Source organism: Pelophylax lessonae, assembly GCF_965119305.1.
Source record: "Pelophylax lessonae genome assembly, chromosome: 7".
Taxonomy (NCBI): domain Eukaryota; kingdom Metazoa; phylum Chordata; class Amphibia; order Anura; family Ranidae; genus Pelophylax; species Pelophylax lessonae.
The window spans coordinates 5,227,652-5,252,012 of NC_138774.1; the positions used below are offsets into that span (position 1 = coordinate 5,227,652).

Here is a 24,361-nt window from a genome sequence, read left to right on the forward strand (position 1 = left end):
TGGAGCACAGTGTCATGGCCGTAGCTGTCTGAGCAGACATGCTGGTTGGTTCTCAATCACTGTTTTGGCACGTGCATGTGGTGAGGGGAGCACAGCTTGCTGCATGGTGCCCTCTTCCAGTGTGATGGTACCTGGGGGCGACTGCCCCTCCTATCCCCCCTCCCTTATGTTCCAACCTTGGCTATGCTGTACACAGCAGGCTATAGATTGGAGTAATGAGGTGGGGGGCTGTGATGTTTTTTAAGAAAGCGATATACAGCACCCTGACAGCCCCTCCCGCCAGCTCCTCCCACCAGCCATGATCTGCTCACATTGCATAGAGGAGCACAAAGATACAGTTATGACAACAGCAGGTCCAAAAATAAGGTATGTAATAAAAATGGAAAGGTTTTATTTAAAAATGTCATTAGTATGTCAGGAAAGGCAAAATATAAGCAGACTTAATTTTAGCAATAACAGATCAAATCAACAGAAAATATTCTTTATAGAGCAAATCTCACACATGGGGGAGATTAAAGCTGGCTACACATTGTACAATTTTCCTTTAGATTTACCAAAAACCGTATAATATGAGGTCAAACCTAAACACTTCCTTGTTCAACTATTTTATTGGTTAGGAAAGAGAATAGTGATACAAACAAACTTCGGTCTGTACATGGAATAAAAAAGGGTAAGTAAGTACACCCCTCACATTTTTGTAAATAGTTTATTCTATCTTTTCATGTGACAACACTGAAGAAATGAGACTTTGCTACAATGTAATGTAGTGAGTGTACAGCTTGTATAACAGTGTAAATTTGCTGTCCCCTCAAAATAACTCAACACACAGCCATTAATGTCTAAACCACTGGCAACAAAAGTCAGTACACCCCTAAGTGACAATCTCCAAATTCGGGCCCAAAGTGTCAATATTTTGTGTGGCCACCATTATTTTCCAGCACTGCCTTAACTCTCTTGGGCATGGAGGTCACCAGAGCTTCACAGGTTGTCACTGGAGTCCTCTTCCCCTCCTCCATGATGACATCACAGAGCTGGTGGATGTTAGAGACCTTGCGCTCCTCCACCTTCTGTTTGAGGATCCCCACAGATGCTCAATAGGGTTTAGGTCTGGAGACATGCTTGGCCAGTCCATCACCTTTACCCTCAGCTTCTTTAGCAAGGCAGTGGTCGTCTTGGAGGTGTTTGGAGTCGTTATGTTGGAATATTGCCCTGCGGCCCAGTCTCTGAAGGGAGGGGATCATGCTCTGCTTCAGTATGTCACAGTACATGTTGGCATTCATGGTTCCCTCAATGATCTGTAGCTCCCCAGTGGTGGCAGCACTCATGCAGCCCCAGACCATGACACTCCCACCACCATGCCTGACTGTAGGAAGACACACTTGTCTTTGTACTCCTCACCTGGTTGCCCCCACACACGCCTGACACCATCTGACACCAAATAAGTTTATCTTGGTCTCATCAGACCACAGGAGATGGTTCCAGTAATCCATGTCCTTAGTCTGCTTGTCTTCAGCAAACTGTTTGTGGGCTTTCTTGTGCATCATCTTTAGAAGAGGCTTCCTTCTGGGATGACAGCCATGCAGACCAATTTGATGCAGTGTGCGGCGTATGGTCTGAGCACTGACAGGCTGACCCCTCCCCCACCCCTTCAACCTCTGCAGCAATGCTGGCACCACTCATACCTCTATTTATCAAGGCAGTGGTCGTATTGGAGGTGTGTTTGGGGCCCTTATGTTGGAATTCTGCCTCACTGATTCCTAAAAGTAGTTCCTGCACTACTTTTGGTGACTTCGGGGGCGATTTTAATAGACATCTGAGCAAGAACCCGCACAGATGTCTCTCTCACTAAAATGCCAGTTTGAAATAGTGAGAGTTCAGCTGAACCCGCACGATTTCCAACCTGCATTCAGTGTGAACCAAGGCTAAAACTGGAGCACACAGAATCTGGTACAGCTGTTCATAGTAACTAATCAGCTTCTAACTTCAACTTCTTCAATTAAGCTATGGCAATAAAACCTGGAAGCTGATTGGCTCCCATGCACAGCTGCACCAGATTCTGTATGCTCCAGTTTTATTAAATCTCCCACCATGTGACTCTGATTTCTGTTGGGGTTAAATATCAGCAGGGCTTTTATTCAGCGGGAACGCAGTTCCGGCACCTTCAGCATTGAATGTATGTAATAGCAAGGGGTGTGCTGGAGGGTCTATTGATGCTGCCTGCTAGGGGATCTATTTGTATGAGTGTCTATTGTTGCTGATAGGGGATCTACTGTTGAGGGAGAGGTCTATTGTTGCTGGCTGTTGGAGGGTCTATTGATGCTGGCTACTGGGGAATCTGTTGTTGCTGGGGTGGATCTTTTGTTGCTGGGTGTGGTATTTTGTTATAGGTGGTCCATTGGTGCAGTGTGTGGGGTCTATTGTTGCGTGAGGGATCTATTGCTGCTGGGGTGGGGTCTATTGTTGTGTGAGGGATCAATTGTTGCTAGGGTGGGGTCTATTGTTGTGTGAGGGATCTATTGTTGCTAGGGTGGGGTCTATTGTTGTGTGGGGTCTATTGTTGCTGGGGTGGAGTTCATTGTTGCTCGGGGAGTCTATTGTTGTGTGAAGGATCTATTGCTGCTTGGGGGGGGGGGGGCTATTGTTGCTGGCCACAGGAAATCTATTTTACTGCTTTTCTTATCATTAACAAATTCCACACAAATTATTTAGCACCACAAAATACTTGGTTATGTATTCTCTAAAAGGGTCGGTACTGGGAAGGGGTGGAACCAAGTGACGCTGCTAAGAGGTGGGTAGGGGGCGGAGCCAAGGTGTGACTCAGAAGGGGGGAGTTCCTGCACCTATTCTTTGAGAAAACCCTGGAAAATCAGTAACCTGAAATTGAGTTGCTTGCAGTTCTGATACTTTGCAGGCAATTGTTGCTCTTCTGCCCCTCAATACACATCCCGGCATCCCGCCTGACAAGTCTTTTTAGAAATAATGTTACCACAAAATGTTCGGTACACCCAATCTCTGTCCCGGCATTCACATACGGGTTCCCGGACTCGGCTTCAAATATGGTTTACATGTCGGCCTTTTGGCCAAGATCAAGTGTAGTATTGTAAGATCCTGGTACCTTCGGTACCCTTCTAGCCTCTTACTTCCGCATTGCGTTCCACCATTCAGGTAGGTGGAACGCATATAGCTACCTGTCTCTTTAAACACCGATGATGTCACCACTAGGCGCCGCTCTGAGCGGCTATTTCAATCGCCGGTGTGCACTCACAAGGGGTTCGTGCAAACCTCCTGTTATACAGCCTTGTCTTGGGGGGCGATTTCCCCAATAGCCTCCAGCTATTTCCCCAATACCTGGATTGACCGGAGTCTCGCTACTTGATCCTGTATCTCGCTACTTGATCCTGTATCTCGCTACTTGATCCTGTATCTCGCTACTGATCCTGTATCTCGCTACCTGATCCTTATCTCACTACCGGACCCTTCACCTCGCTAAACCAACTAGTGATAAGTACCCCGCAGGGGATTCCTTCCTATCAACTTTCACTATCTACTCTTGCATACTAAAGACTGTTGCTATCTCTAGGATCTATGCATTACTATTTCTATCATCTGCACTGTTACATAGATTGCTAGCTCTTGAGCCTACTACCATCTATATCCTTGCACTAACTTAGCATCTCCTGTACACTCCATCTGCTGTCCCCTACCACCTGATACTTGTACATGATTGCTAACCTTCCTGTATACTATCTATCACCATCTGCTATCACTCCTGCAACTCTACTACCTGAGTGCCTATCATTGCTATCACTACTCAAGCCTATCCTTCAGTATAACACCTCAACACTATTGCATACAGATCTATCACTCCAGGAACATCTTATCTGAGTATTTGTATATGTGTATGCTGAAGCAGGCTGGGCCACAATGATGAGTCTGGAGAGTTGGATATGGTGATTCAACACATCTCTACAGGACTACTGAGTGGAAATTCTGCAGCTGCAAATCCAGTTCACTAAAACAAACCCAGAGCGTTACAAGTATCTGTTCTTATCAGTGGTCCAGTGGGGGCGCTGTGCTATCATGCTGACCTGACCAAGGTTGGGGTGGCGGCTATGCAAACCTGCTGGAATGATGGGGGCTTGGAAGATTGGTACCGGCTGGAACAGAAATCGGGGCGCCCACAGGCAGTTGAGGCACGGGGGTATTTCCCCCAGGAAAGCTGGAAGAGCCCATTACCTCCTGAGTTGAACGTTCTACCTTGTCTAGCCATGGGCTGGTTAGGCAGAAAGTCCGTGTTGTCTGTGCCCCCTGGGAGTGGTCGCCCTAGGGGTGCTCTTGGGTATGGGACCCCCCTAACAGATCACATGGACACAGCACTAAAGTGCTTTCTTTCTGCACTGCGCCTCTATGAGCTAAGCCTTTTGGCTAAGTCTGGGGCAATTTTTGTCTACCAGGCCTCGGGGCCCGACCAGTGCATCATTGCAGGGCCACTTTATTTTATTTTCTCCCACGTTTGTCACTCTTTCACTTTTGTGTGCGTTTTTTCACTGGATGAAGGATGTGAGTCCTCTGGCTTATCCTAATGTCTATGGGGAGGATGTGTGGCCCTTCCTCCCCTGCATCTGGGGGGGTCTCTCTTCGGGGGGGGAGCTCCCCTGACCTAGTATTCAATGCTCAGCTTTCGTTGGCCTTGAAGAACAGGGTCTGCCAGACCTTCTGGCTAGACAGACCATGTAATCCTATGTCCCTGTCAGGAGCCTTGCACCCCGGGGGATCAGGGTAGAGGTCCTACCTCTTCTGCGGGTGGGCTAAAAGCACAGCCCTTAACCACTTTACCACCGGAGGATTTTCCTGCTTTACGTCCAGGCCACTTTTTGCAACTTGGCACTGTGCGACTTTAACTGACAATTGCGCGGTCATGCAATGCCGTACCCAAACTAAATTTACATCCTTTTTTTCCCACAAACAGAGCTTTCTTTTGGTGGTATTTGATCACCTCTGCGCTTTTCATTTTTTGCGATATTAATAAAAAAAGAGCGAAACTTTTGCGAAAAAATTGACATTTTCTACTTTGACAGTTAAAAAATCTCCAATATATTAAATTTTTGTCATATATTTAGGCCAAAATGTATTTAGCTACATGTCTTTGACAAAAAAATTCTCAATGAGCGTATTTTTAACCGCTTTAAGACCGGAAGATTTTACCCCATTCCTGACCAGGCCATATTTTGCGATTCGGCACTGCGTTACTTTAACGGACCATTGCGCAGTTGTGCGACGCTGTACCCAAATTAAATTTACGTCAGCTATGCTGAATCCTGTGATCTGTCCCTGCCTGTCACAGAGGAGATCCGCCTGCTTTGTTTACACAAGCGGGTGGATTTCCTCACTCGATCCCCGACGATCGGGGAAGAGCAGCGGTGATCACCTCCTCTCCTTCCCTGGCCCGACTCCCGCTGTGTCTGAATACAGCGGGAGCAAGTCTCCGGCGGTGCGCACGCGCCGCCCACAAGGGGAGGAGTCCAGCGACGTAGGTCTACGTCGATGGACGATAACGAGCCACTTTGCCGCAGTACCAGCTCAGTGAGCGGTCGGCAAGTGGTTAAGTGCACTTTTTAGTGTGTGGGTGTTGCACATGCACCTTTTTTTGTTCACTTACGGGTTTTTTCATTCTTGGTTTTGCACCACCAAGGACTTGTTTTTAAAAGGTGTCGGTTCCCGGGCTGTCATCTTCATCCTCACATTACTTCCTTGAGCGAGTCACTGGCCAGCAGAAGCACTCGCAGATTAAATGACTTTAGAGATGGGCCCGGGCGTGTTTTAGATCCTAGTGTGTATAGGACAGGTTCTCTTTAATGCACAGGCTGGGATGTGTATAGGACAGGTCCTCTTTATTATACGGGCTGGGAGTGTATAGGACAGGTCCTCTTTATTATATTGGCTGGGATGTGTATAGGACAGGTCCCCTTTAATGTACAGGCTGGGAGTGTATAGGACAGGTCCCCTTTAATGTACAGGCTGGGATGTGTATAGGACAGGTCCTCTTTATTATACGGGCTGGGAGTGTATAGGACAGGTCCTCTTTATTATACAGGCTGGGATGTGTATAGGACAGGTCCTCTTTATTATACAGGCTGGGATGTGTATAGGACAGGTCCTCTTTAATGTACAGGCTGGGATGTGTATAGGACAGGTCCTCTATAATGTACAGGCTGGGAGTGTATAGGACAGGTCCTCTATAATGCACAGGCTGGGAGTGTATAGGACAGGTCATCTATAATGCACAGGCTGGGAGTGTATAGGACAGGTCCTCTTTAATGCACAGGCTGGGAGTGTATAGGACAGGTCCTCTTTATTATACAGGCTGGGAGTGTATAGGACAGGTCCTCTATAATGTACAGGCTGGGAGTGTATAGGACAGGTCCTCTTTATTATACAGGCTGGGAGTGTATAGGACAGGTCCTCTATAATGCACAGGCTGGGAGTGTATAGGACAGGTCCTCTTTAATGTACAGGCTGGGATGTATATAGGACAGGTCATCTATAATGTACAGGCTGGGAGTGTATAGGACAGGTCCTCTTTAATGCACAGACTGGGAGTGTATAGGACAGGTCCTCTTTATTATACAGGCTGGGAGTGTATAGGACAGGTCCTCTATAATGTACAGGCTGGGAGTGTATAGGACAGGTCCTCTTTAATGCACAGACTGGGATGTGTATAGGACAGGTCCTCTATAATGCACAGGCTGGGAGTGTATAGGACAGGTCATCTATAATGTACAGGCTGGGAGTGTATAGGACAGGTCCTCTTTAATGCACAGACTGGGAGTGTATAGGACAGGTCCTCTTTATTATACAGGCTGGGAGTGTATAGGACAGGTCCTCTATAATGTACAGGCTGGGATGTGTATAGGACAGGTCCTCTTTATTATACGGGCTGGGATGTGTATAGGACAGGTCCTCTTTAATGTACAGGCTGGGAGTGTATAGGACAGGTCCTCTTTAATGTACAGGCTGGGAGTGTATAGGACAGGTCCTCTTTAATGTACAGGCTGGGATGTGTATAGGACAGGTCCTCTTTATTATACGGGCTGGGATGTGTATAGGACAGGTCCTCTTTAATGTACAGGCTGGGATGTGTATAGGACAGGTCCTCTTTAATGTACAGGCTGGGATGTGTATAGGACAGGTCCTCTTTATTATACGGGCTGGGATGTGTATAGGACAGGTCCTCTTTAATGTACAGGCTGGGAGTGTATAGGACAGGTCCTCTTTAATGTACAGGCTGGGAGTGTATAGGACAGGTCCTCTATAATGTACAGGCTGGGAGTGTATAGGACAGGTCCTCTTTAATGCACAGGCTGGGATGTGTATAGGACAGGTCCTCTTTAATGCACAGGCTGGGATGTGTATAGGACAGGTCCTCTTTAATGTACAGGCTGGGATGTGTATAGGACAGGTCCTCTTTAATGTACAGGCTGGGATGTGTATAGGACAGGTCCTCTATAATGTACAGACTGGGATGTGTATAGGACAGGTCCTCTTTAATATACAGGCTGGGAGTGTATATTTCAGGTCCTCTTTAATGTACAGTCTGTGATTGCTCTCTTCAGGTTGGGGGATGGGTGGAGGGTCCCCTCAGGTCCCCGGGGCCCCTGCAGGGGATATCCCTCCATGTGGCGCACGTTGTTCGGTGATTATCCACCATTTGGACATCGGCATCTACAAGCCTCTCTAAGGTTCTGGGAGTCGGCGGCTAAGCTTCAGGATATTGCTGGGATTTCTGCGGCTGATCTGTGAGGAGCTTCAATCCTCCTCCTCGATCGTCTCCTCCGACTTCTCACACGGCAGAGTCACCCCGCCACCGTCTACCTTCCTCCTGGAGAATTTCACCGGAGTGTCCGGAGCGCCAACTGCCAATCAGGAGATACAATGTCAGATATCGGTGATGTCATCAGATTCTCCCGTCATCCATCTCTATGATCTGATCCTCCCGTCATCCACCTCTATGATCTGATCCTCCCGTCATCCACCTCTATGATCTGATCCTCCCAACAGCCACCTCTATGGTCTGATCCTCCCGTCATACACCTCTATGGTCTGATCCTCCTGTCATCCACCTCTATGATCTGATCCTCCCGTCATACACCTCTATGATCTGATCCTCCCATCATCCACCTCTATGATCTGATCCTCCCGTCATCCACCTCTATGGTCTGATCCTCCCGTCATCCACCTCTATGATCTGATCCTCCCGTCATCCACCTCTATGATCTGATCCTCCCGTCATACATCTATATGATCTGATCCTCCCTTCATACAGCTCTATGATCTGATCCTCCCGTCATCCACCTCTATGGTCTGATCCTCCCGTCATCCACCTCTATGATCTGATCCTCCCGTCATACATCTCTATGATCTGATCCTCCCTTCATACAGCTCTATGATCTGATCCTCCCGTCATACATCTCTATGATCTGATCCTCCCGTCATACATCTCTATGATCTGATCCTCCCTTCATACAGCTCTATGATCTGATCCTCCCGTCATACATCTCTATGATCTGATCCTCCCGTCATACACCTCTGTGATCTGATCCTCCCATCATACACCTCTATGATCTGATGCTCCCGTCATACACCTCTATGATCTGATCCTCCCGTCATCCACCTCTATGATCTGATCCTCCCGTCATCCACCTCTATGATCTGATCCTCCCGTCATACATCTCTATGGTCTGATCCTCCCGTCATACATCTCTATGATCTGATCCTCCCATCATACACCTCTATGATCTGATCCTCCCGTCATCCACCTCTATGATCTGATCCTCCCGTCATCCACCTCTATGATCTGATCCTCCCGTCATCCACCTCTATGATCTGATCCTCCCGTCATACATCTCTATGATCTGATCCTCCCATCATCCACCTCTATGATCTGATTCTCCCGTCATCCACCTCTATGATCTGATCCTCCCGTCATCCACCTCTATGATCTGATCCTCCCGTCATCCACCTCTATGATCTGATCCTCCCGTCATCCACCTCTATGATCTGATCCTCCCGTCATACATCTCTATGGTCTGATCCTCCCGTCATACATCTCTATGATCTGATCCTCCCGTCATACACCTCTATGATCTGATCCTCCCGTCATCCACCTCTATGATCTGATCCTCCCGTCATCCACCTCTATGATCTGATCCTCCCGTCATCCACCTCTATGATCTGATCCTCCCGTCATACATCTCTATGATCTGATCCTCCCATCATACACCTCTATGATCTGATCCTCCCGTCATCCACCTCTATGATCTGATCCTCCCGTCATCCACCTCTATGATCTGATCCTCCCGTCATCCACCTCTATGATCTGATCCTCCCGTCATCCACCTCTATGATCTGATCCTCCCGTCATCCACCTCTATGATCTGATCCTCCCGTCATACATCTCTATGGTCTGATCCTCCCGTCATACATCTCTATGATCTGATCCTCCCATCATACACCTCTATGATCTGATCCTCCCTTCATACAGCTCTATGATCTGATCCTCCCGTCATACACCTCTATGATCTGATCCTCCCGTCATACATCTCTATGATCTGATCCTCCGTTCATCCATCTCTATGGTCTGATCCTCCCGTCATACACCTCTATGATCCGATCCTCCCATCATCCACCTCTATGATCTGATCCTCCCGTCATCCACCTCTATGGTCTGATCCTCCCATCATCCACCTCTATGATCTGATCCTCCCGTCATACATCTCTATGGTCTGATCCTCCCGTCATACATCTCTATGGTCTGATCCTCCCGTCATACATCTCTATGATCTGATCCTCCCTTCATACAGCTCTATGATCTGATCCTCCCGTCATACATCTCTATGATCTGATCCTCCCGTCATACATCTCTATGATCTGATCCTCCCTTCATACAGCTCTATGATCTGATCCTCCCGTCATACATCTCTATGATCTGATCCTCCCGTCATACACCTCTGTGATCTGATCCTCCCATCATACACCTCTATGATCTGATGCTCCCGTCATACACCTCTATGATCTGATCCTCCCGTCATCCACCTCTATGATCTGATCCTCCCGTCATCCACCTCTATGATCTGATCCTCCCGTCATACATCTCTATGGTCTGATCCTCCCGTCATACATCTCTATGATCTGATCCTCCCATCATACACCTCTATGATCTGATCCTCCCGTCATCCACCTCTATGATCTGATCCTCCAGTCATCCACCTCTATGATCTGATCCTCCCGTCATCCACCTCTATGATCTGATCCTCCCGTCATACATCTCTATGATCTGATCCTCCCATCATCCACCTCTATGATCTGATTCTCCCGTCATCCACCTCTATGATCTGATTCTCCCGTCATCCACCTCTATGATCTGATCCTCCCGTCATACATCTCTATGGTCTGATCCTCCCGTCATCCACCTCTATGATCTGATCCTCCCGTCATCCACCTCTATGATCTGATCCTCCCGTCATACATCTCTATGGTCTGATCCTCCCGTCATACATCTCTATGATCTGATCCTCCCATCATACACCTCTATGATCTGATCCTCCCGTCATCCACCTCTATGATCTGATCCTCCCGTCATCCACCTCTATGATCTGATCCTCCCGTCATCCACCTCTATGATCTGATCCTCCCGTCATACATCTCTATGATCTGATCCTCCCATCATACACCTCTATGATCTGATCCTCCCGTCATCCACCTCTATGATCTGATCCTCCCGTCATCCACCTCTATGATCTGATCCTCCCGTCATCCACCTCTATGATCTGATCCTCCCGTCATCCACCTCTATGATCTGATCCTCCCGTCATACATCTCTATGGTCTGATCCTCCCGTCATACATCTCTATGATCTGATCCTCCCATCATACACCTCTATGATCTGATCCTCCCTTCATACAGCTCTATGATCTGATCCTCCCGTCATACACCTCTATGATCTGATCCTCCCGTCATACATCTCTATGATCTGATCCTCCGTTCATCCATCTCTATGGTCTGATCCTCCCGTCATACACCTCTATGATCCGATCCTCCCATCATCCACCTCTATGATCTGATCCTCCCGTCATCCACCTCTATGGTCTGATCCTCCCATCATCCACCTCTATGATCTGATCCTCCCGTCATACATCTCTATGGTCTGATCCTCCCGTCATACATCTCTATGGTCTGATCCTCCCGTCATACAGCTCTATGATCTGATCCTCCCGTCATACATCTCTATGATCTGATCCTCCCGTCATACATCTCTATGGTCTGATCCTCCCGTCATCCACCTCTATGATCTGATCCTCCCGTCATACACCTCTATGATCTGATCCTCCCGTCATACACCTCTATGGTCTGATCCTCCCGTCATACACCTCTATGATCTGATCCTCCCGTCATCCACCTCTATGATCTGATCCTCCCGTCATCCACCTCTATGATCTGATCCTCCCGTCATCCACCTCTATGATCTGATCCTCCCGTCATCCACCTCTTTGGTCTGATCCTCCCGTCATACACCTCTATGATCTGATCCTCCCGTCATCCACCTCTATGATCTGATCCTCCCATCATACACCTCTATGATCTGATCCTCCCATCATACATCTCTATGGTCTGATCCTCCCATCATACAGCTCTATGGTCTGATCCTCCCATCATCCACCTCTATGATCTGATCCTCCCTTCATACAGCTCTATGATCTGATCCTCCCGTCATACATCTCTATGATCTGATCCTCCCGTCATACATCTCTATGATCTGATCCTCCCGTCATACATCTCTATGATCTGATCCTCCCATCATACACCTCTATGATCTGATCCTCCCATCATCCACCTCTATGATCTGATCCTCCCGTCATACATCTCTATGATCTGATCCTTCTGTCATCCACCTCTATGATCTGATCCTCCCGTCATCCATCTCTATGATCCGATCCTCCAGTGATCTTCTATCTACTTCTGACTGATTTCAATAAAGGGGAACTCCACTGTTTGCTGCCCTCTGCAGATCCCTGGACTCACCAGTTAATGAACGGAATAGTTTTGTATTTTTCCGTGGCCCACCGAGCAGCAAAGCCGAGTCAACACTCTGAAATGACAAAAAAAAAAAAATTAATAAAAGTATTAAATACAAATCAGAAAGAGTTCTTCTTAGTGACGACATTTCCACAAACACATTGAGGTTTTATTTAAAAAATAAATTGCATAGCAATTCGCCCAATGATAGTGAATGTCCAATCGTTTTACTGACTGCGGAAACTTCACACTGCACCTCATGCAACTTGGATTCTGTGCCTCTCCGCTCCTCCTCCAGACTCTGGGACCTTCATTTCCAAACTTTGCACAGTCAGTGATGATTTGGGGAGCCGTGTCATCTGCTGGTGTTGGTCCATCAAGTCCAAAGTCAGTGCAGCTCTCTAGCAGGAAATTCTAGAGCTCTTCATGCTTCCCTCTGCTGACCAGCTTTATGGAGATGCTGATTTCATTTTCCAGCAGGACTTGGCACCGCCCACACTGCCAAATCTACCAATACCTGGTCACATGATCATGGGATCACTGTGCTTAATTGGCCAGCAAACTCACCTGACCTAAACCCCATAGAGAATCTGTGGGAGATTGTCAAGAGGAATATGAGAGACACCAGACCCAACAATGCAGAGGAGCTGAAGGCCGCTATCAAAGCAACCTGGGCTTCCATAACACTTCAGCAGTGCCACAGGCTTTTCACCTCCATGCCACACCTCCATGCCACGCCTCCATGCCACGCCTCCATGCCACGCCGCATTGATGCAGTAATTCCAGAGATGTATAGTAACAAAGTAGAACTACTTAAGTACTGTACTTAAGTACCGAAATGCGGTATCTGTACTTTCCTAGAGTAGAATTTTTTTCTCCTACTTCTACTTTTACTTCACTACATTTTTTCGATGATTTCGATACTTCTACTCAAGTATTTTTTTTTTGTGCTGCATAGTTACTCGTTACAATTATAAAAATTACCACTGCCAGAACAGTAGATGGGAGGTTTCATGAAGCTCAAAAAAATGTGTATAATGTCATTTGTAAATCAGCGCATACGAAAATAAAGGCTGTGTATAATAAAAGCTGCTATACCAAATCTTTCCAATAAAAAGAAAATATGAAACAAACAAATAAATGGTGCTACAGCGCTTAAAGTGCATCAAGAAACTACTAACAAACACAACTTGGCTGTGCGAATAAAGTGCCTGTGCAATCGATATAATATCATCGTTGCCCCCAGTGCCCTGCCCACACTCCACACAGTATCAAAAATAAAGTGACATGAATGTGCTAAAGCCTAAATGCAGTGAAAATAATTATTCCCACAATGTAACAGTAAATTCCATTCATATAAAATATGACAATAAATCACAATAAAATAAGTTATGAAATAAGTTAGGTCAGGTTGAAGTGTGTAAACCTATCTATAACGAAAAGTCCATAAATGAATTCCAGTGTGCAAATCTAAAGTGTCACTTCACTTGTCAGATGCTTCCACCTCCTTCAGTGCTCGAGTGACCGACCAACACACCTAATGGTGGTGGCACTGGTGGATAGCGTCTGGGTGGCACTGTGGCACTGACTGCACTGACTGCACTGGTTCAAAAAGCCATATATATTTAATTATTTCAATTCTCAATCCCATAGGTCCTCTCCTCATAAGATATTAATAATTTAAGATTAGGTGATGAACTTCTTGGCGGCCCTGGCAGGATGACGGGGACACCCGCCACTTCTGGAGCCGAGCCGCTGTGATTCCCCAACATGTGACAAAGTGACAGCCAGGAGATCTAGTGGCTAGTAGTGCTCAACAATACCGCTTTTATATATAAAAATGAAATAAAATATACTGACTCACAATTTAGTAGTAGGTAGCGTGTAGCAGTAGGCAGCACAACTCAATTCAATCAATCCCACAGCCTCGCTCGCGCCGCGGCCCGCGGAATCACTGTCATGATCATCAAGTTAAGACCGCACTGGAGGAGCCGTGCTGCCATCTTCCCGCTCGAGGTCTCCGCCTCTAAACGTGTTGTGTGTCACTCAGACTCCACCCCTTAGGGCCCTTACTGAGAGGAGTTGTGACACGGGCGGCGGGACTCGGAGCATTTTCTTCATTATCTCATCTTCTTCTCTATGAGGTGAGTGAGGTGGACCGTGGAGAGGGCCTAATCCTTGCCATGGCAAATGTGCCATTTGAGAATCAAATAATCAATATAAAATATTAATATATTATATACACACGGGTCATGGGTGGCTTTTTTGAACCAAGAAGAGTGAGACTGACGGCTATGATGATTATCCGACCATCCATGGTCCATGGACCATAAGTGTTGTGTTGTGGTGCGGCCTGTGCTTCCTGCGGCCTGCCTCTGCCTGTGCTTCCTGCGGCCTGCCTCTGCCTGTGCGGCTGGGCCTGCACTGCAGTGGCCACTGGCAGTGGCACTTGACTTGAGCAAAGCAAATGAGCACTACTAGTGTGAAGGACAGGTGCTGGAAGCATGTTCTGACAAGTTCTTATAATGAAAATAATATAGACAGCTTTTTGAACCAGTGCAGTGCCAGTGCTACTAAGGTGAGAGGCAGAGAGAGAGGCTATCCAGTCCACCACTTTACTTGAGCAGATCACAGAAGAAAGGTGGAAGCATCTGACAGCAAGTGACAGCACTTCTTAGATTGCACACTGGAATTCAGTTATGGACTTTTCCTTATAAAGTTTAGTTTACACACTTAAACTTGCACCTAACTTATTCACAATCACAACTTATTTTATTGTGGTATTGTCATATATATTTTATATGAATTAAATTTACATTGTGGGAATAATTTGCACTGCATTTAGCACAGACATGTCACTTTATTTTTGATACTGTGGGCGATGATTTTGAATAAAAGAAGAATATATATAAAATTGCAGGCACTTTATTAGCATTTTTAGCACAGCAACTTTGTTAGTAGTTTTCGATGCATTTTTCACTTTAAGCGTTGTAGGTTTGATGAAGCTGGCCTGGCACATCATCATCAATTGAGCAAATCAAATCAAACCGCGATTAAGAAGACTGCTCATGCTCCTGTTCTGCCTTATGATCAGCTGAAAAGATGGACGAACCAAAAACACCGCCTTCCACCCCTGGCCCTTCAACTTCAAGTGATCTGCCTGGCTGTGAGAGTGACGAAGCTCAGGAAGGAGACCACCCCTGGCTTTAAAAGGGGAAGGGAGGGACTTTATCTGTTTTTTGTTTACAAAAAGTTACAGCCTAAGGAATTGTGATTGTCCTTTAGGTTAATCATTTGAATAAATCATTTAAAATAATAAAAAACAATATGATGTTCAAACTTTTGACTTCTTTCTTTAATAACTACATAACACAGTACTTGTACTTCTACTTTCAGTACTTGAGTAGAATTTTTTTTTCAAAACTACTGGTACTTTTTACTTTTAGTACTTAAGTAGCAAATGTTTTGAAAAAACTACTTGCAATACTTAAGTAAAAAAAATGTTGAATACTTTAGTACTTCTACTTAAGTAACTTTTTCTGCGAGTACTTCCACTTCTACTCAAGTCACTTTTTGATCGAGCACTTGTACTTTTACTCAAGTAGAAATTTTGAATACTTTATACAAGTCTGAGTAATTCATGCAAAGGGAGCCCCGGCCAAGTATTGAGTGCATCCTATACTGTACATGGACAGACTTTTCACTAAGCCAACATTTCTGTAATAACCACTTGCCGACCGCCCACGGCAGATATACGACGGCAGGCTGGCTTGGCTGAGCGGATCAGGATAGTGCTCCTAGTGGCGCGCGCACACCACCATTAGGCAGCAGGGAAGCCAATCCACAGAGCCGGTGGCCACGATTGCTCCCCATGGAGAGAGAACATCAGCTTGCTGTTGTAAACCCACTCGGCATAGGGGACTCGGATGCACGGGGCCGGCGGCTCCGATTACCACCTGACACCCACGATCGCTCCCCACTGACAGAGAAAAACGGTCAGCTGTTGTAAACACATCTGACCGTTCTTCTCTCTGGAATTATCACAGAGCTCCTGTGATCCTTCTATTTAGGAACACAGATCTCTGTGTTGATTCCACAAGCTCCTCCTCCTCACAGTTAGAAAACACCCCCTAGGCATACACTTAACCCTTTGATCACCCCTGGGTTAACCCCTTCCCTGCCAGTGTCATTAGTACAGTGACAGCGCATATTTTTAGCACTGATTACTGTAGTAATGTCACTGGTACCCCCAAAAGTGTCAAAAATGTCAGTTAGGGGTCCGATCTGTCCGCCACAATGTCACAGTCCTGCTAAATATGGCAGATCGCCGCATTACTAGAAATAAAAATGACATAAATCTTTCCCCTAGTTTGTAGACGCGATAACTTTTACGCAAACCAATCAAAATACGCTTATTAGGATTTTTTTTTTACCAAAAATATGTAGCAGAATACATATTGGCCTAAAATGAGGGAAAAAAAATAGATTTTTTTTTTTATTGGGAATGTTAAATAGCAGAAAGTAAAAAAATATAGTTTTTTTTTTTTTTTTCAGAATTGTCGCTATTTTTTTGTGTATATAGCGCAAAAAATAAAAATCGCACAGGTGATCAATTACCACCAAAAGAAAGCTCTGTATGTGGGGAAAAAAAGGACATCAATTTTATTTATGTACAGCGTCGCACGACCGCGCAATTGTCTGTTAACGTACTGCAGTGCCGAATTGCAAGAAATGGCCTGGTCATTAAGGGGGAAAAAATATATATAAAATATAAAAATATAAAAAAAATATATAAAAATATATAATAGGTGTGTGTATATATATATATATATATATATATATATATAATATAGAAAATGTAAAGGTATAAAAATATATAAAATCTATATAAAATATAGGAGTTTACCTTTTTGAATTGAGTTACTGAAATAAATTAACTTTTTGATGATCTAAGCGCTGCGCAAACTGTTGGCGCTAGATAAATCCTGTATAATAATAATAATCTTCTAATTTTATGAGATATACCTGTAAATGCTCCCCCTGTGCTTGTTTCCTCCCACAGTCCAGAAACATACAGGAGGGTTACTTGCCCTCTAACCAAATTGCCCCTCCTGTGCCTGGATTACACCAACGGCGACATAAAAGCGGTGTAAGGACCTTGGTGTACCAGCACTGGCGGAAGCTGTACTCTGTAGAATTTGGCTTTCTTGACCAGGTAAATAGGTAAAGGAAAAAAAAAAATGAACATATATAGAAATATGGTGTTATGTCACCATCTAGTGGACAAAAATTAAAACACATGTAATAAATCAATTTTTTTTTTCTAATTTATTTGATGTTGTCTGCATGGAGTTTGTATGTTTCCCACCCTGTGTTTGTTTTCTCTGGGTCATCCAGAAACATACTAGTGGGTCAACTGACTTCTAACCAATATGCCCCTCCAGTGCCTGGATTACATCTATAGTGACGTGAGATGAGTTAGGTCCTTGGTGCACCAGCACTGGTGGAAGCTGTACTCTGTAGAATTTGGCTTTCTTGACCAGGTAAATAGGTAAAGGAAAAAAAAAAAATGAACATATATAGAAATATGGTGTTATGTCACCATCTAGTGGACAAAAATTAAAACACATGTAATAAATCAATTTTTTTTTTCTAATTTATTTGATGTTGTCTGCATGGAGTTTGTATGTTTCCCACCCTGTGTTTGTTTTCTCTGGGTCATCCAGAAACATACTAGTGGGTCAACTGACTTCTAACCAATATGCCCCTCCAGTGCCTGGATTACATCTATAGTGACGTGAGATGAGTAAGGTCCTTGGTGCACTGGTGGAATCTGTGCCTCCAACAGGTAAATTAAAGAAAAAAAAAAAAGAAAATTCATAGAAATATATAAACCCAAACCTATATACAGTGCATGCAGAAAGTATTCACAGCGCTTCACTTCTTCCACATTTTGTTATGTTACAGCCTTATTCCAAAATGGATTAAATTCATTATTTTCCTCAAAATTCTACAAACAATCCCCGTGAAAATTGACATTATGGGGTTTCAAGATTGGTTTTTAACCACTTCCATACCGGGTGATTTCTGGCACTCCACTCCTACATGTAAAAATCATAATGTTTCTTGCTAGAAAATTACTCGGAACCCCCTAACATTATATTTATATATATATATATATATATATATTTTTTTTTTTTTTTTTTGTAGCAGAGACTCTAGGTAGTAAAATGGCGGTCATTGCAATTTTTATGTCACACGATATTTACGCAGAAATTCTTCAAACGCGTTTTTTTTTTTTTTGTGGAAAAAAAAATGTTTTGTGAATTAAAAAAAAAAAAAAACACTAAAGTTAGCCCAATTTTTTTGTATAATGTGAAAGATAATGTTGCGCCGAGTAAATAGATACCTACCATGTCACGCTTTAAAATTGCGCACGCTCGTGGAATGACGCCAAACTTCGGTACTTAAAAATCTCCATCGGCGACGCTTTAAAAATGTTTACAGGTTACCAGTTTACAGTTACGGTGGAGGTCTTGGGCTATAATTATTGCTCTCGCTCTAACGTTCGCGGCGATACCTCACATGTATGGATTGAACGTCGTTTACATGAGTGTCCGCAACATACGCATGCGTTCGCTTCTGCGTACGAGCACGCGGGAACGGGGGCACTTTGAATTATTTTTTTTTTCATTGTTTATTTTATTTTTTTTTATTTTTTTTACACTTTCCCTTTTAATTTTTAATTTTTTTTTTATCACTTTCATTCCTATTACAAGGAATGTAAACATCCCTTGTAATAGGATCATTGAATGTCAGGTCCTGGTGTCAATAAGACTGAAATAAAAAAATAAAAATAAAAAAATGATCTCAGCTGAATAGCCGAGATCTGTGCTGTATTGAAACTGTCAGGCCAGGCGTGACGTCATCACGTCGCGCCTGGGCCTCCGAGAGCCATAGAGACTGACGGGGACCATCTGGTCCTTGTAGTCTCTATGGTACACTTCTGCCGACGGCCGATTCCTTTTCCGGCTTGCCGTTCGCACGAGCGAGCCGGTAGAAGCACCGGAGGGCGGCGTGGAAGGGTGTCCCCTCCCACTGCCTGTAAGAACGATCAAGCGGCTGTTCGGCAGCTATGATTGATCTTATAGTGAAGGGAATTGCCAGGGGAAAAAAATGACATCTGAATGATGCCGGCAGCTGCACCCATCATCAGATATCCCCACTTAAAGCCCAGGACGTCATATGACCTCCACCTAAGGGGAAGTGGTTAATCTTTATTGAAAAATATATTTTTTTTTTTTGAAGTTTCTGGGATGTAAAGTGACCAGAGGGGGTGCTATGTTCCTTTTATGGACCCAGCTACTTTTATGTGAACACAATCTAGACTATTCTCCTGAAGAAGCCACGTATAGCGAAACATGTCGAGGAATGTTTGTGATATTATCATTAGCAAATGAAAACTGTCTTTTTTAATCAAAGATTTTAACATTTAAAAATGTTTTGACAACGTGAAAGAAATTGTTTGAAATCTTTGCAAATTTATTAAAAATAAAAGATGAAAAAAATCCCATGTACATAAGTATTCACACCCTTTGCCATGACACTCAGAATGGAGCTCAGGTGCATCCTGTTTCCACTGATTATCCTTGAGATGTTTCTTCAACTTAATTGGAGTCCACCTGTGGTAAATTCAGTTGATTGGACATGATTTGGAAAGGCACACACCTGTCTATATAAGGTCCCACAGGTAACAGTGCATGTCAGAGCACAAACCAAGCCATGAAGTCCAAGGAATTGTCTGTAGACCTCGGAGACAGGATTGTATGGAGGCACAGATCGGGGGAAGGGTACAGAAACATTTCTGCAGCATTGAAGGTCCCAATGAGCACAGTGGCCTCCATCATCTGTAAATAGATGAAGTTTGGAACCACCAGGACTCTTCCTAGAACGGGCCGCCCGGCCAAACTGAGTGATCGGGGGAGGAGGGCCTTAGTCAGGGAGGTGACCAAGAACCCGATGGTCACTCTGACAGAGCTCCAGTATTTCTCTGTGGAGAGAGGAGAACCTTCCAGAAGAACAACAATCTCTACAGCACTCCACCAATCAGGCCTGTATGGGTGTGGCCAGATGGAAGCCACTCCTCAGTAAAAGTCACATGACAGCCCGCCTGGAGTTTACCAAAAGGCACCTGAAGGACTCTCAGACCATGAGAAACAAAATTCTCTGGTCTGCTGAAACAAAGATTGAACACTTTGGCCTGAATGGGAAGCGTCATGTCTGGAGGAAACCAGGCACCGCCCATCACCTGGCCAATACCATCCCTACTGTGAAGCATGGTGGTGGCAGCATCATACTGTGGGGATGTTTTTCACCGGCAGGAACTGGGAGACTAGTCAGGATGGAGGGAAAGATGAATGCAGCAATGTACAGAGACATCCTTGATGAAAACCTTCTCCAGAGCGCTCTGGACCTCAGACTGGGGCGAAGGTTCATCTTCCAACAGGACAACGACCCTAACCACACAGCCAAGATAACAAAGGAGTGGCTATGGGACAACTCTGTGAATGTCATTGAGTGGCCCAGCCAGAGCCCAGACTTGAACCCGATTGGATATCTCTGGAGAGATCTGAAAATGGCTGAGCACCGACCCTCCCCCATCCAACCTGATGAAGCTTGAGAGGTCCTGCAAAGAAGAATGAGAGAAACTGCCCAAAAATAGGAGTGCCAAGCTTGTAGCATCATACTCAGAAATACTGGAGGCTGGAATTGGTGCCAAAGGAGCTTCACCAAAGTATTGAGCAAAGGGTGTGAATACTTATGTACACGGGATATTTTTCATTTTTTATTTTGAATAAATTTGCAAAGATTTCAAACAAACTTCTCTCACGTTGTCATTATGGGGGATTGTTTGTAGAATTTTGAGGAAAATAATGAATTTAATCCATTTTGGAATAAAGCTGTAACATAAAATGTGGAAGAAGTGAAGCGCTGGGAATACTTTCCGGATGTTCTGTACACCTCCGCTATGTGATAACAAAATCAAATTCAACTGGAAAGATTGCGGCACCCTTCCACCAATCCAGGCGTCAGATCTGTTTTAAAAATGTAAAAAGCAATTAATTGCACTCTTAATTGCTTTTTACATTCGTAGAAATATGGTGCTGTGTCACCATCTAGTGGAGAAAAGATAAAATACATGAGAAAAAAATATATATTTTTTTATTTTATATTTCATATTTGTATTTATGTGTCTGATTGTTTATGAAAATTAACCACTTCAGCTGTGGAAGGTTTTACCCCCTTTATGACCAGGACATTTTTTTGTTATTTATCACTGCGCTACTTTAATTACTAAATGTGTGCTAATGCTGTACCCAAACAAAATTTATATATTTTTTTTTTTGTTCACACAATTAGAGCTTACTTTTGTTACTATTTGGTCACCGCTAGGTTTTTATTTTTTTGCGATTAAAAATGAAAAAAATTTTCGAAAAATAAAATAAAAACTATATTTTTTTTACTTTCTGCTATAAAACATATGCAAAAAAATAAAACATTTTTTTTAAAAATCGAATTTCTTTATAAATGTTGGCCAAAATATATTCTGCTACATGTATTGGAATATTTTTTATTTTTTAAAATCAAAAACATGTTTATATGCTGGGGTGGGATTGGTATAAATGCTGGGGTGGGAATGGTATAAATGCTGGGGTGGGAATGGTATAAATGCTGGGGTGGGAATGGTATAAATGCTGGGGTGGGATTGGTATATATGCGGGGGTGGGATTGGTATATAAATGGGGGTGGGATTGGTATATATGCGGGGGGTGGGATTGGTATATATGCGGGGGTGGGATTGGTATACAAGTGGGGGTGGGATTGGTATATATGCGGGCCTGGGATTGGTATAAAAGCGGAGTTGGGATTGGTATATATGTGGGAGTGGGATTGGTTTATAAGTGGGGGTCAGATTGGTTTATATGCTGGGGTGGGATTGGTATAAATGCTGGGGTGCGATTGGTATAAATGCTGGGGTGGGATTGGTATAAATGCTGGGGTGGGATTGGTATAAATGCTGGGGTGGGATTGGTATAAATGCAGGGGTGGGATTGGTATAAATGCAGGGGTGGGATTGGAATATATGCGGGGGTGGGATTGGTATATATGTGGAATGGGATTGGTGTATAATAAGGGGGGGATTGGTATATAATAAGGGGGGATTGGTATATATGCGGAGGTGGGATTGGTATATAAGTGGGGGTAGGGTTGGTATATATGTGTGGTTGGGATTGGCGTATAAGTGGGGGTGGGATTTTTTTATATGTGGAATGGGATTGATATATATGTGGGGGTGGGATTGGTATATATGTGGAATTGGATTGGTATATAAGTGGGATTGGTATATAAATGGGGGTGTGATTGGTATATATGTGGGCGGTGGGATTGGTATATATGTGGGATCGGATTGGTATATAAGTGGGGTGGGATTGGTATATATGTGGGGGGTAGGATTGGCGTATAACTGGCGGTGGGATTGGTATATATTTGACGGTGGGATTGGTATATATATACGGGGCTGGGATTGGTATAAACTCGGAATTGGGATTGGTATATACAGTATGTGGGGGTGTAATTGGTATATATGTGGAATGGGATTGGTGTATAATAAGGGGGGCGGGATTGGTATATATGTGGGGGTGGGATTGGTATATATGTGGAATGGGATTGGTGTAAAATAAGGGTGGGATTGGTATATATGCGGGGGTGTGATTGGTATATATGTGGGGGTGGGATTGATATATATGTGGGGGTGTGATTGGTATATATGTGGGGGTGGGATTGGTATATATGTGGGGGTGGGATTGGTATGTATGTGGGGGTGGGATTGGTATATATGCGGGGGTGAGACTGGTATATATGTGAGGGTGGGATTGGTATATATGTGGGTTGGGATCAGTGTATATGTGGGGGTGGGATTGGTATATAAGTGGGGGTGGAAAAGGTATAAATTTGGGGGTGGGATTAGTGAGTTGGAAGGGACCCTGTTTCTGATTGGGAGGGATGCAGTAAGTGGGGGCGGAGTACCTGCTTCCTGTACGGGTGCTCGTACTTGCTGAGAGTGACTCGCAGGCTCTCTCGTCTCCGGATCAGAATCTCTTTAGCTTGTTGGGCCCCGGGGTCCGCACTCAGAGTGTGTCTGCTGTACGATGGAGTCTGTTCAGAGGATAAATGACAGCAGAGGATAAAACTCCAACCAAAACTTTGACATCAGTCACATACAATACAATGTTATCCCAAGCTTACCTCGTGTACCTTTCTCCTTGCAGGAATTCCCAGCTCTGGGTAACCACTGGGAAAATCTCCCCAATGTGGGAGGGGCAGAGACACAAACTACTGCAGGTAAATCTCTCCTTTGTGGGAGGGGCGGAGACACAAACTACTGCAGGGAAATCTCACCATTGTGGGAGGGGCAGAGACACAAACTACTGCAGGAAAATCTCACCATTGTGGGAGGGGCAGAGACACAAATTACTGCAGGTAAATCTCCCCTTTGTGGGAGGGGCAAAGACACAAACTACTGCAGCTAAATCTCACCATTGTGGGAGGGGGAGAGACACAAATTACTGCAGGAAATCTCACCATTGTGGGAGGGGCAGAGACACAAACTACTGCAGGGAAATCTCCCCATTGTGGGAGGGGCAGAGACACAAACTACTGCAGGGAAATCTCCCCATTGTGGGAGGAGCAGAGACACAAACTACTGCAGGGAAATCTCACCATTGTGGGAGGAGCGGAGACACAAACTACTGCAGGAAAATCTCACTATTGTGGGAGGGGCAAATGTGGGAGGGACAAAGATGCAAACTACTGCAGGAAATCTCACTATTGTGGGAGGGGCAGAGACACAAACTACTGGGGGAAATCTCCCCATTGTGGGAGGGGCAGAGACACAAACTACTGCAGGAAATCTCAGCATTGTGGGAGGGGCAGAGACACAAACTACTGCAGGAAAATCTCACTATTGTGGGAGGGGCAAATGTGGGAGGGGCAGAGACACAAACTACTGCAGGGAAGCTACTGGAGGGAACACAAATGCTCAGTATGTCTACAAAGCAAATTTTACAAGCAGCATTTAGTTGCATGCATAGTAACATCTTAAATGCAAACATGTACAATCCATTCATAGATTTTTGTAACATCTTTTTATGTATCTGTGTCGGGGGGCTTAGGACGGTAAAACCCGCTTGAAGCCGGCCCGATTCTCCCGTCACTAAATTCTGAATGA

General features: G+C 44.7%; 1 protein-coding gene across 1 annotated transcript in view; it reads right to left on the minus strand.

Moving 5' to 3' along the window:
• Window positions 1-7,655: 7,655 nt before the first annotated feature.
• Window positions 7,656-24,361, minus strand: part of LOC309559710 (sodium/hydrogen exchanger 2-like) — a 136,643-nt gene continuing 119,937 nt past the window's right edge. Inside the window, exons 10-12 of the mRNA XM_082263119.1 lie at window positions 23,161-23,289; window positions 12,079-12,145; window positions 7,656-7,913 (exon numbers count right to left, since the gene is read on the minus strand). Of these exons, the coding sequence (XP_082119245.1) occupies window positions 7,807-7,913; window positions 12,079-12,145; window positions 23,161-23,289 (303 nt within the window). The 3' untranslated portion in view covers window positions 7,656-7,806. The remainder of the gene's footprint in view (window positions 7,914-12,078; window positions 12,146-23,160; window positions 23,290-24,361) is intronic.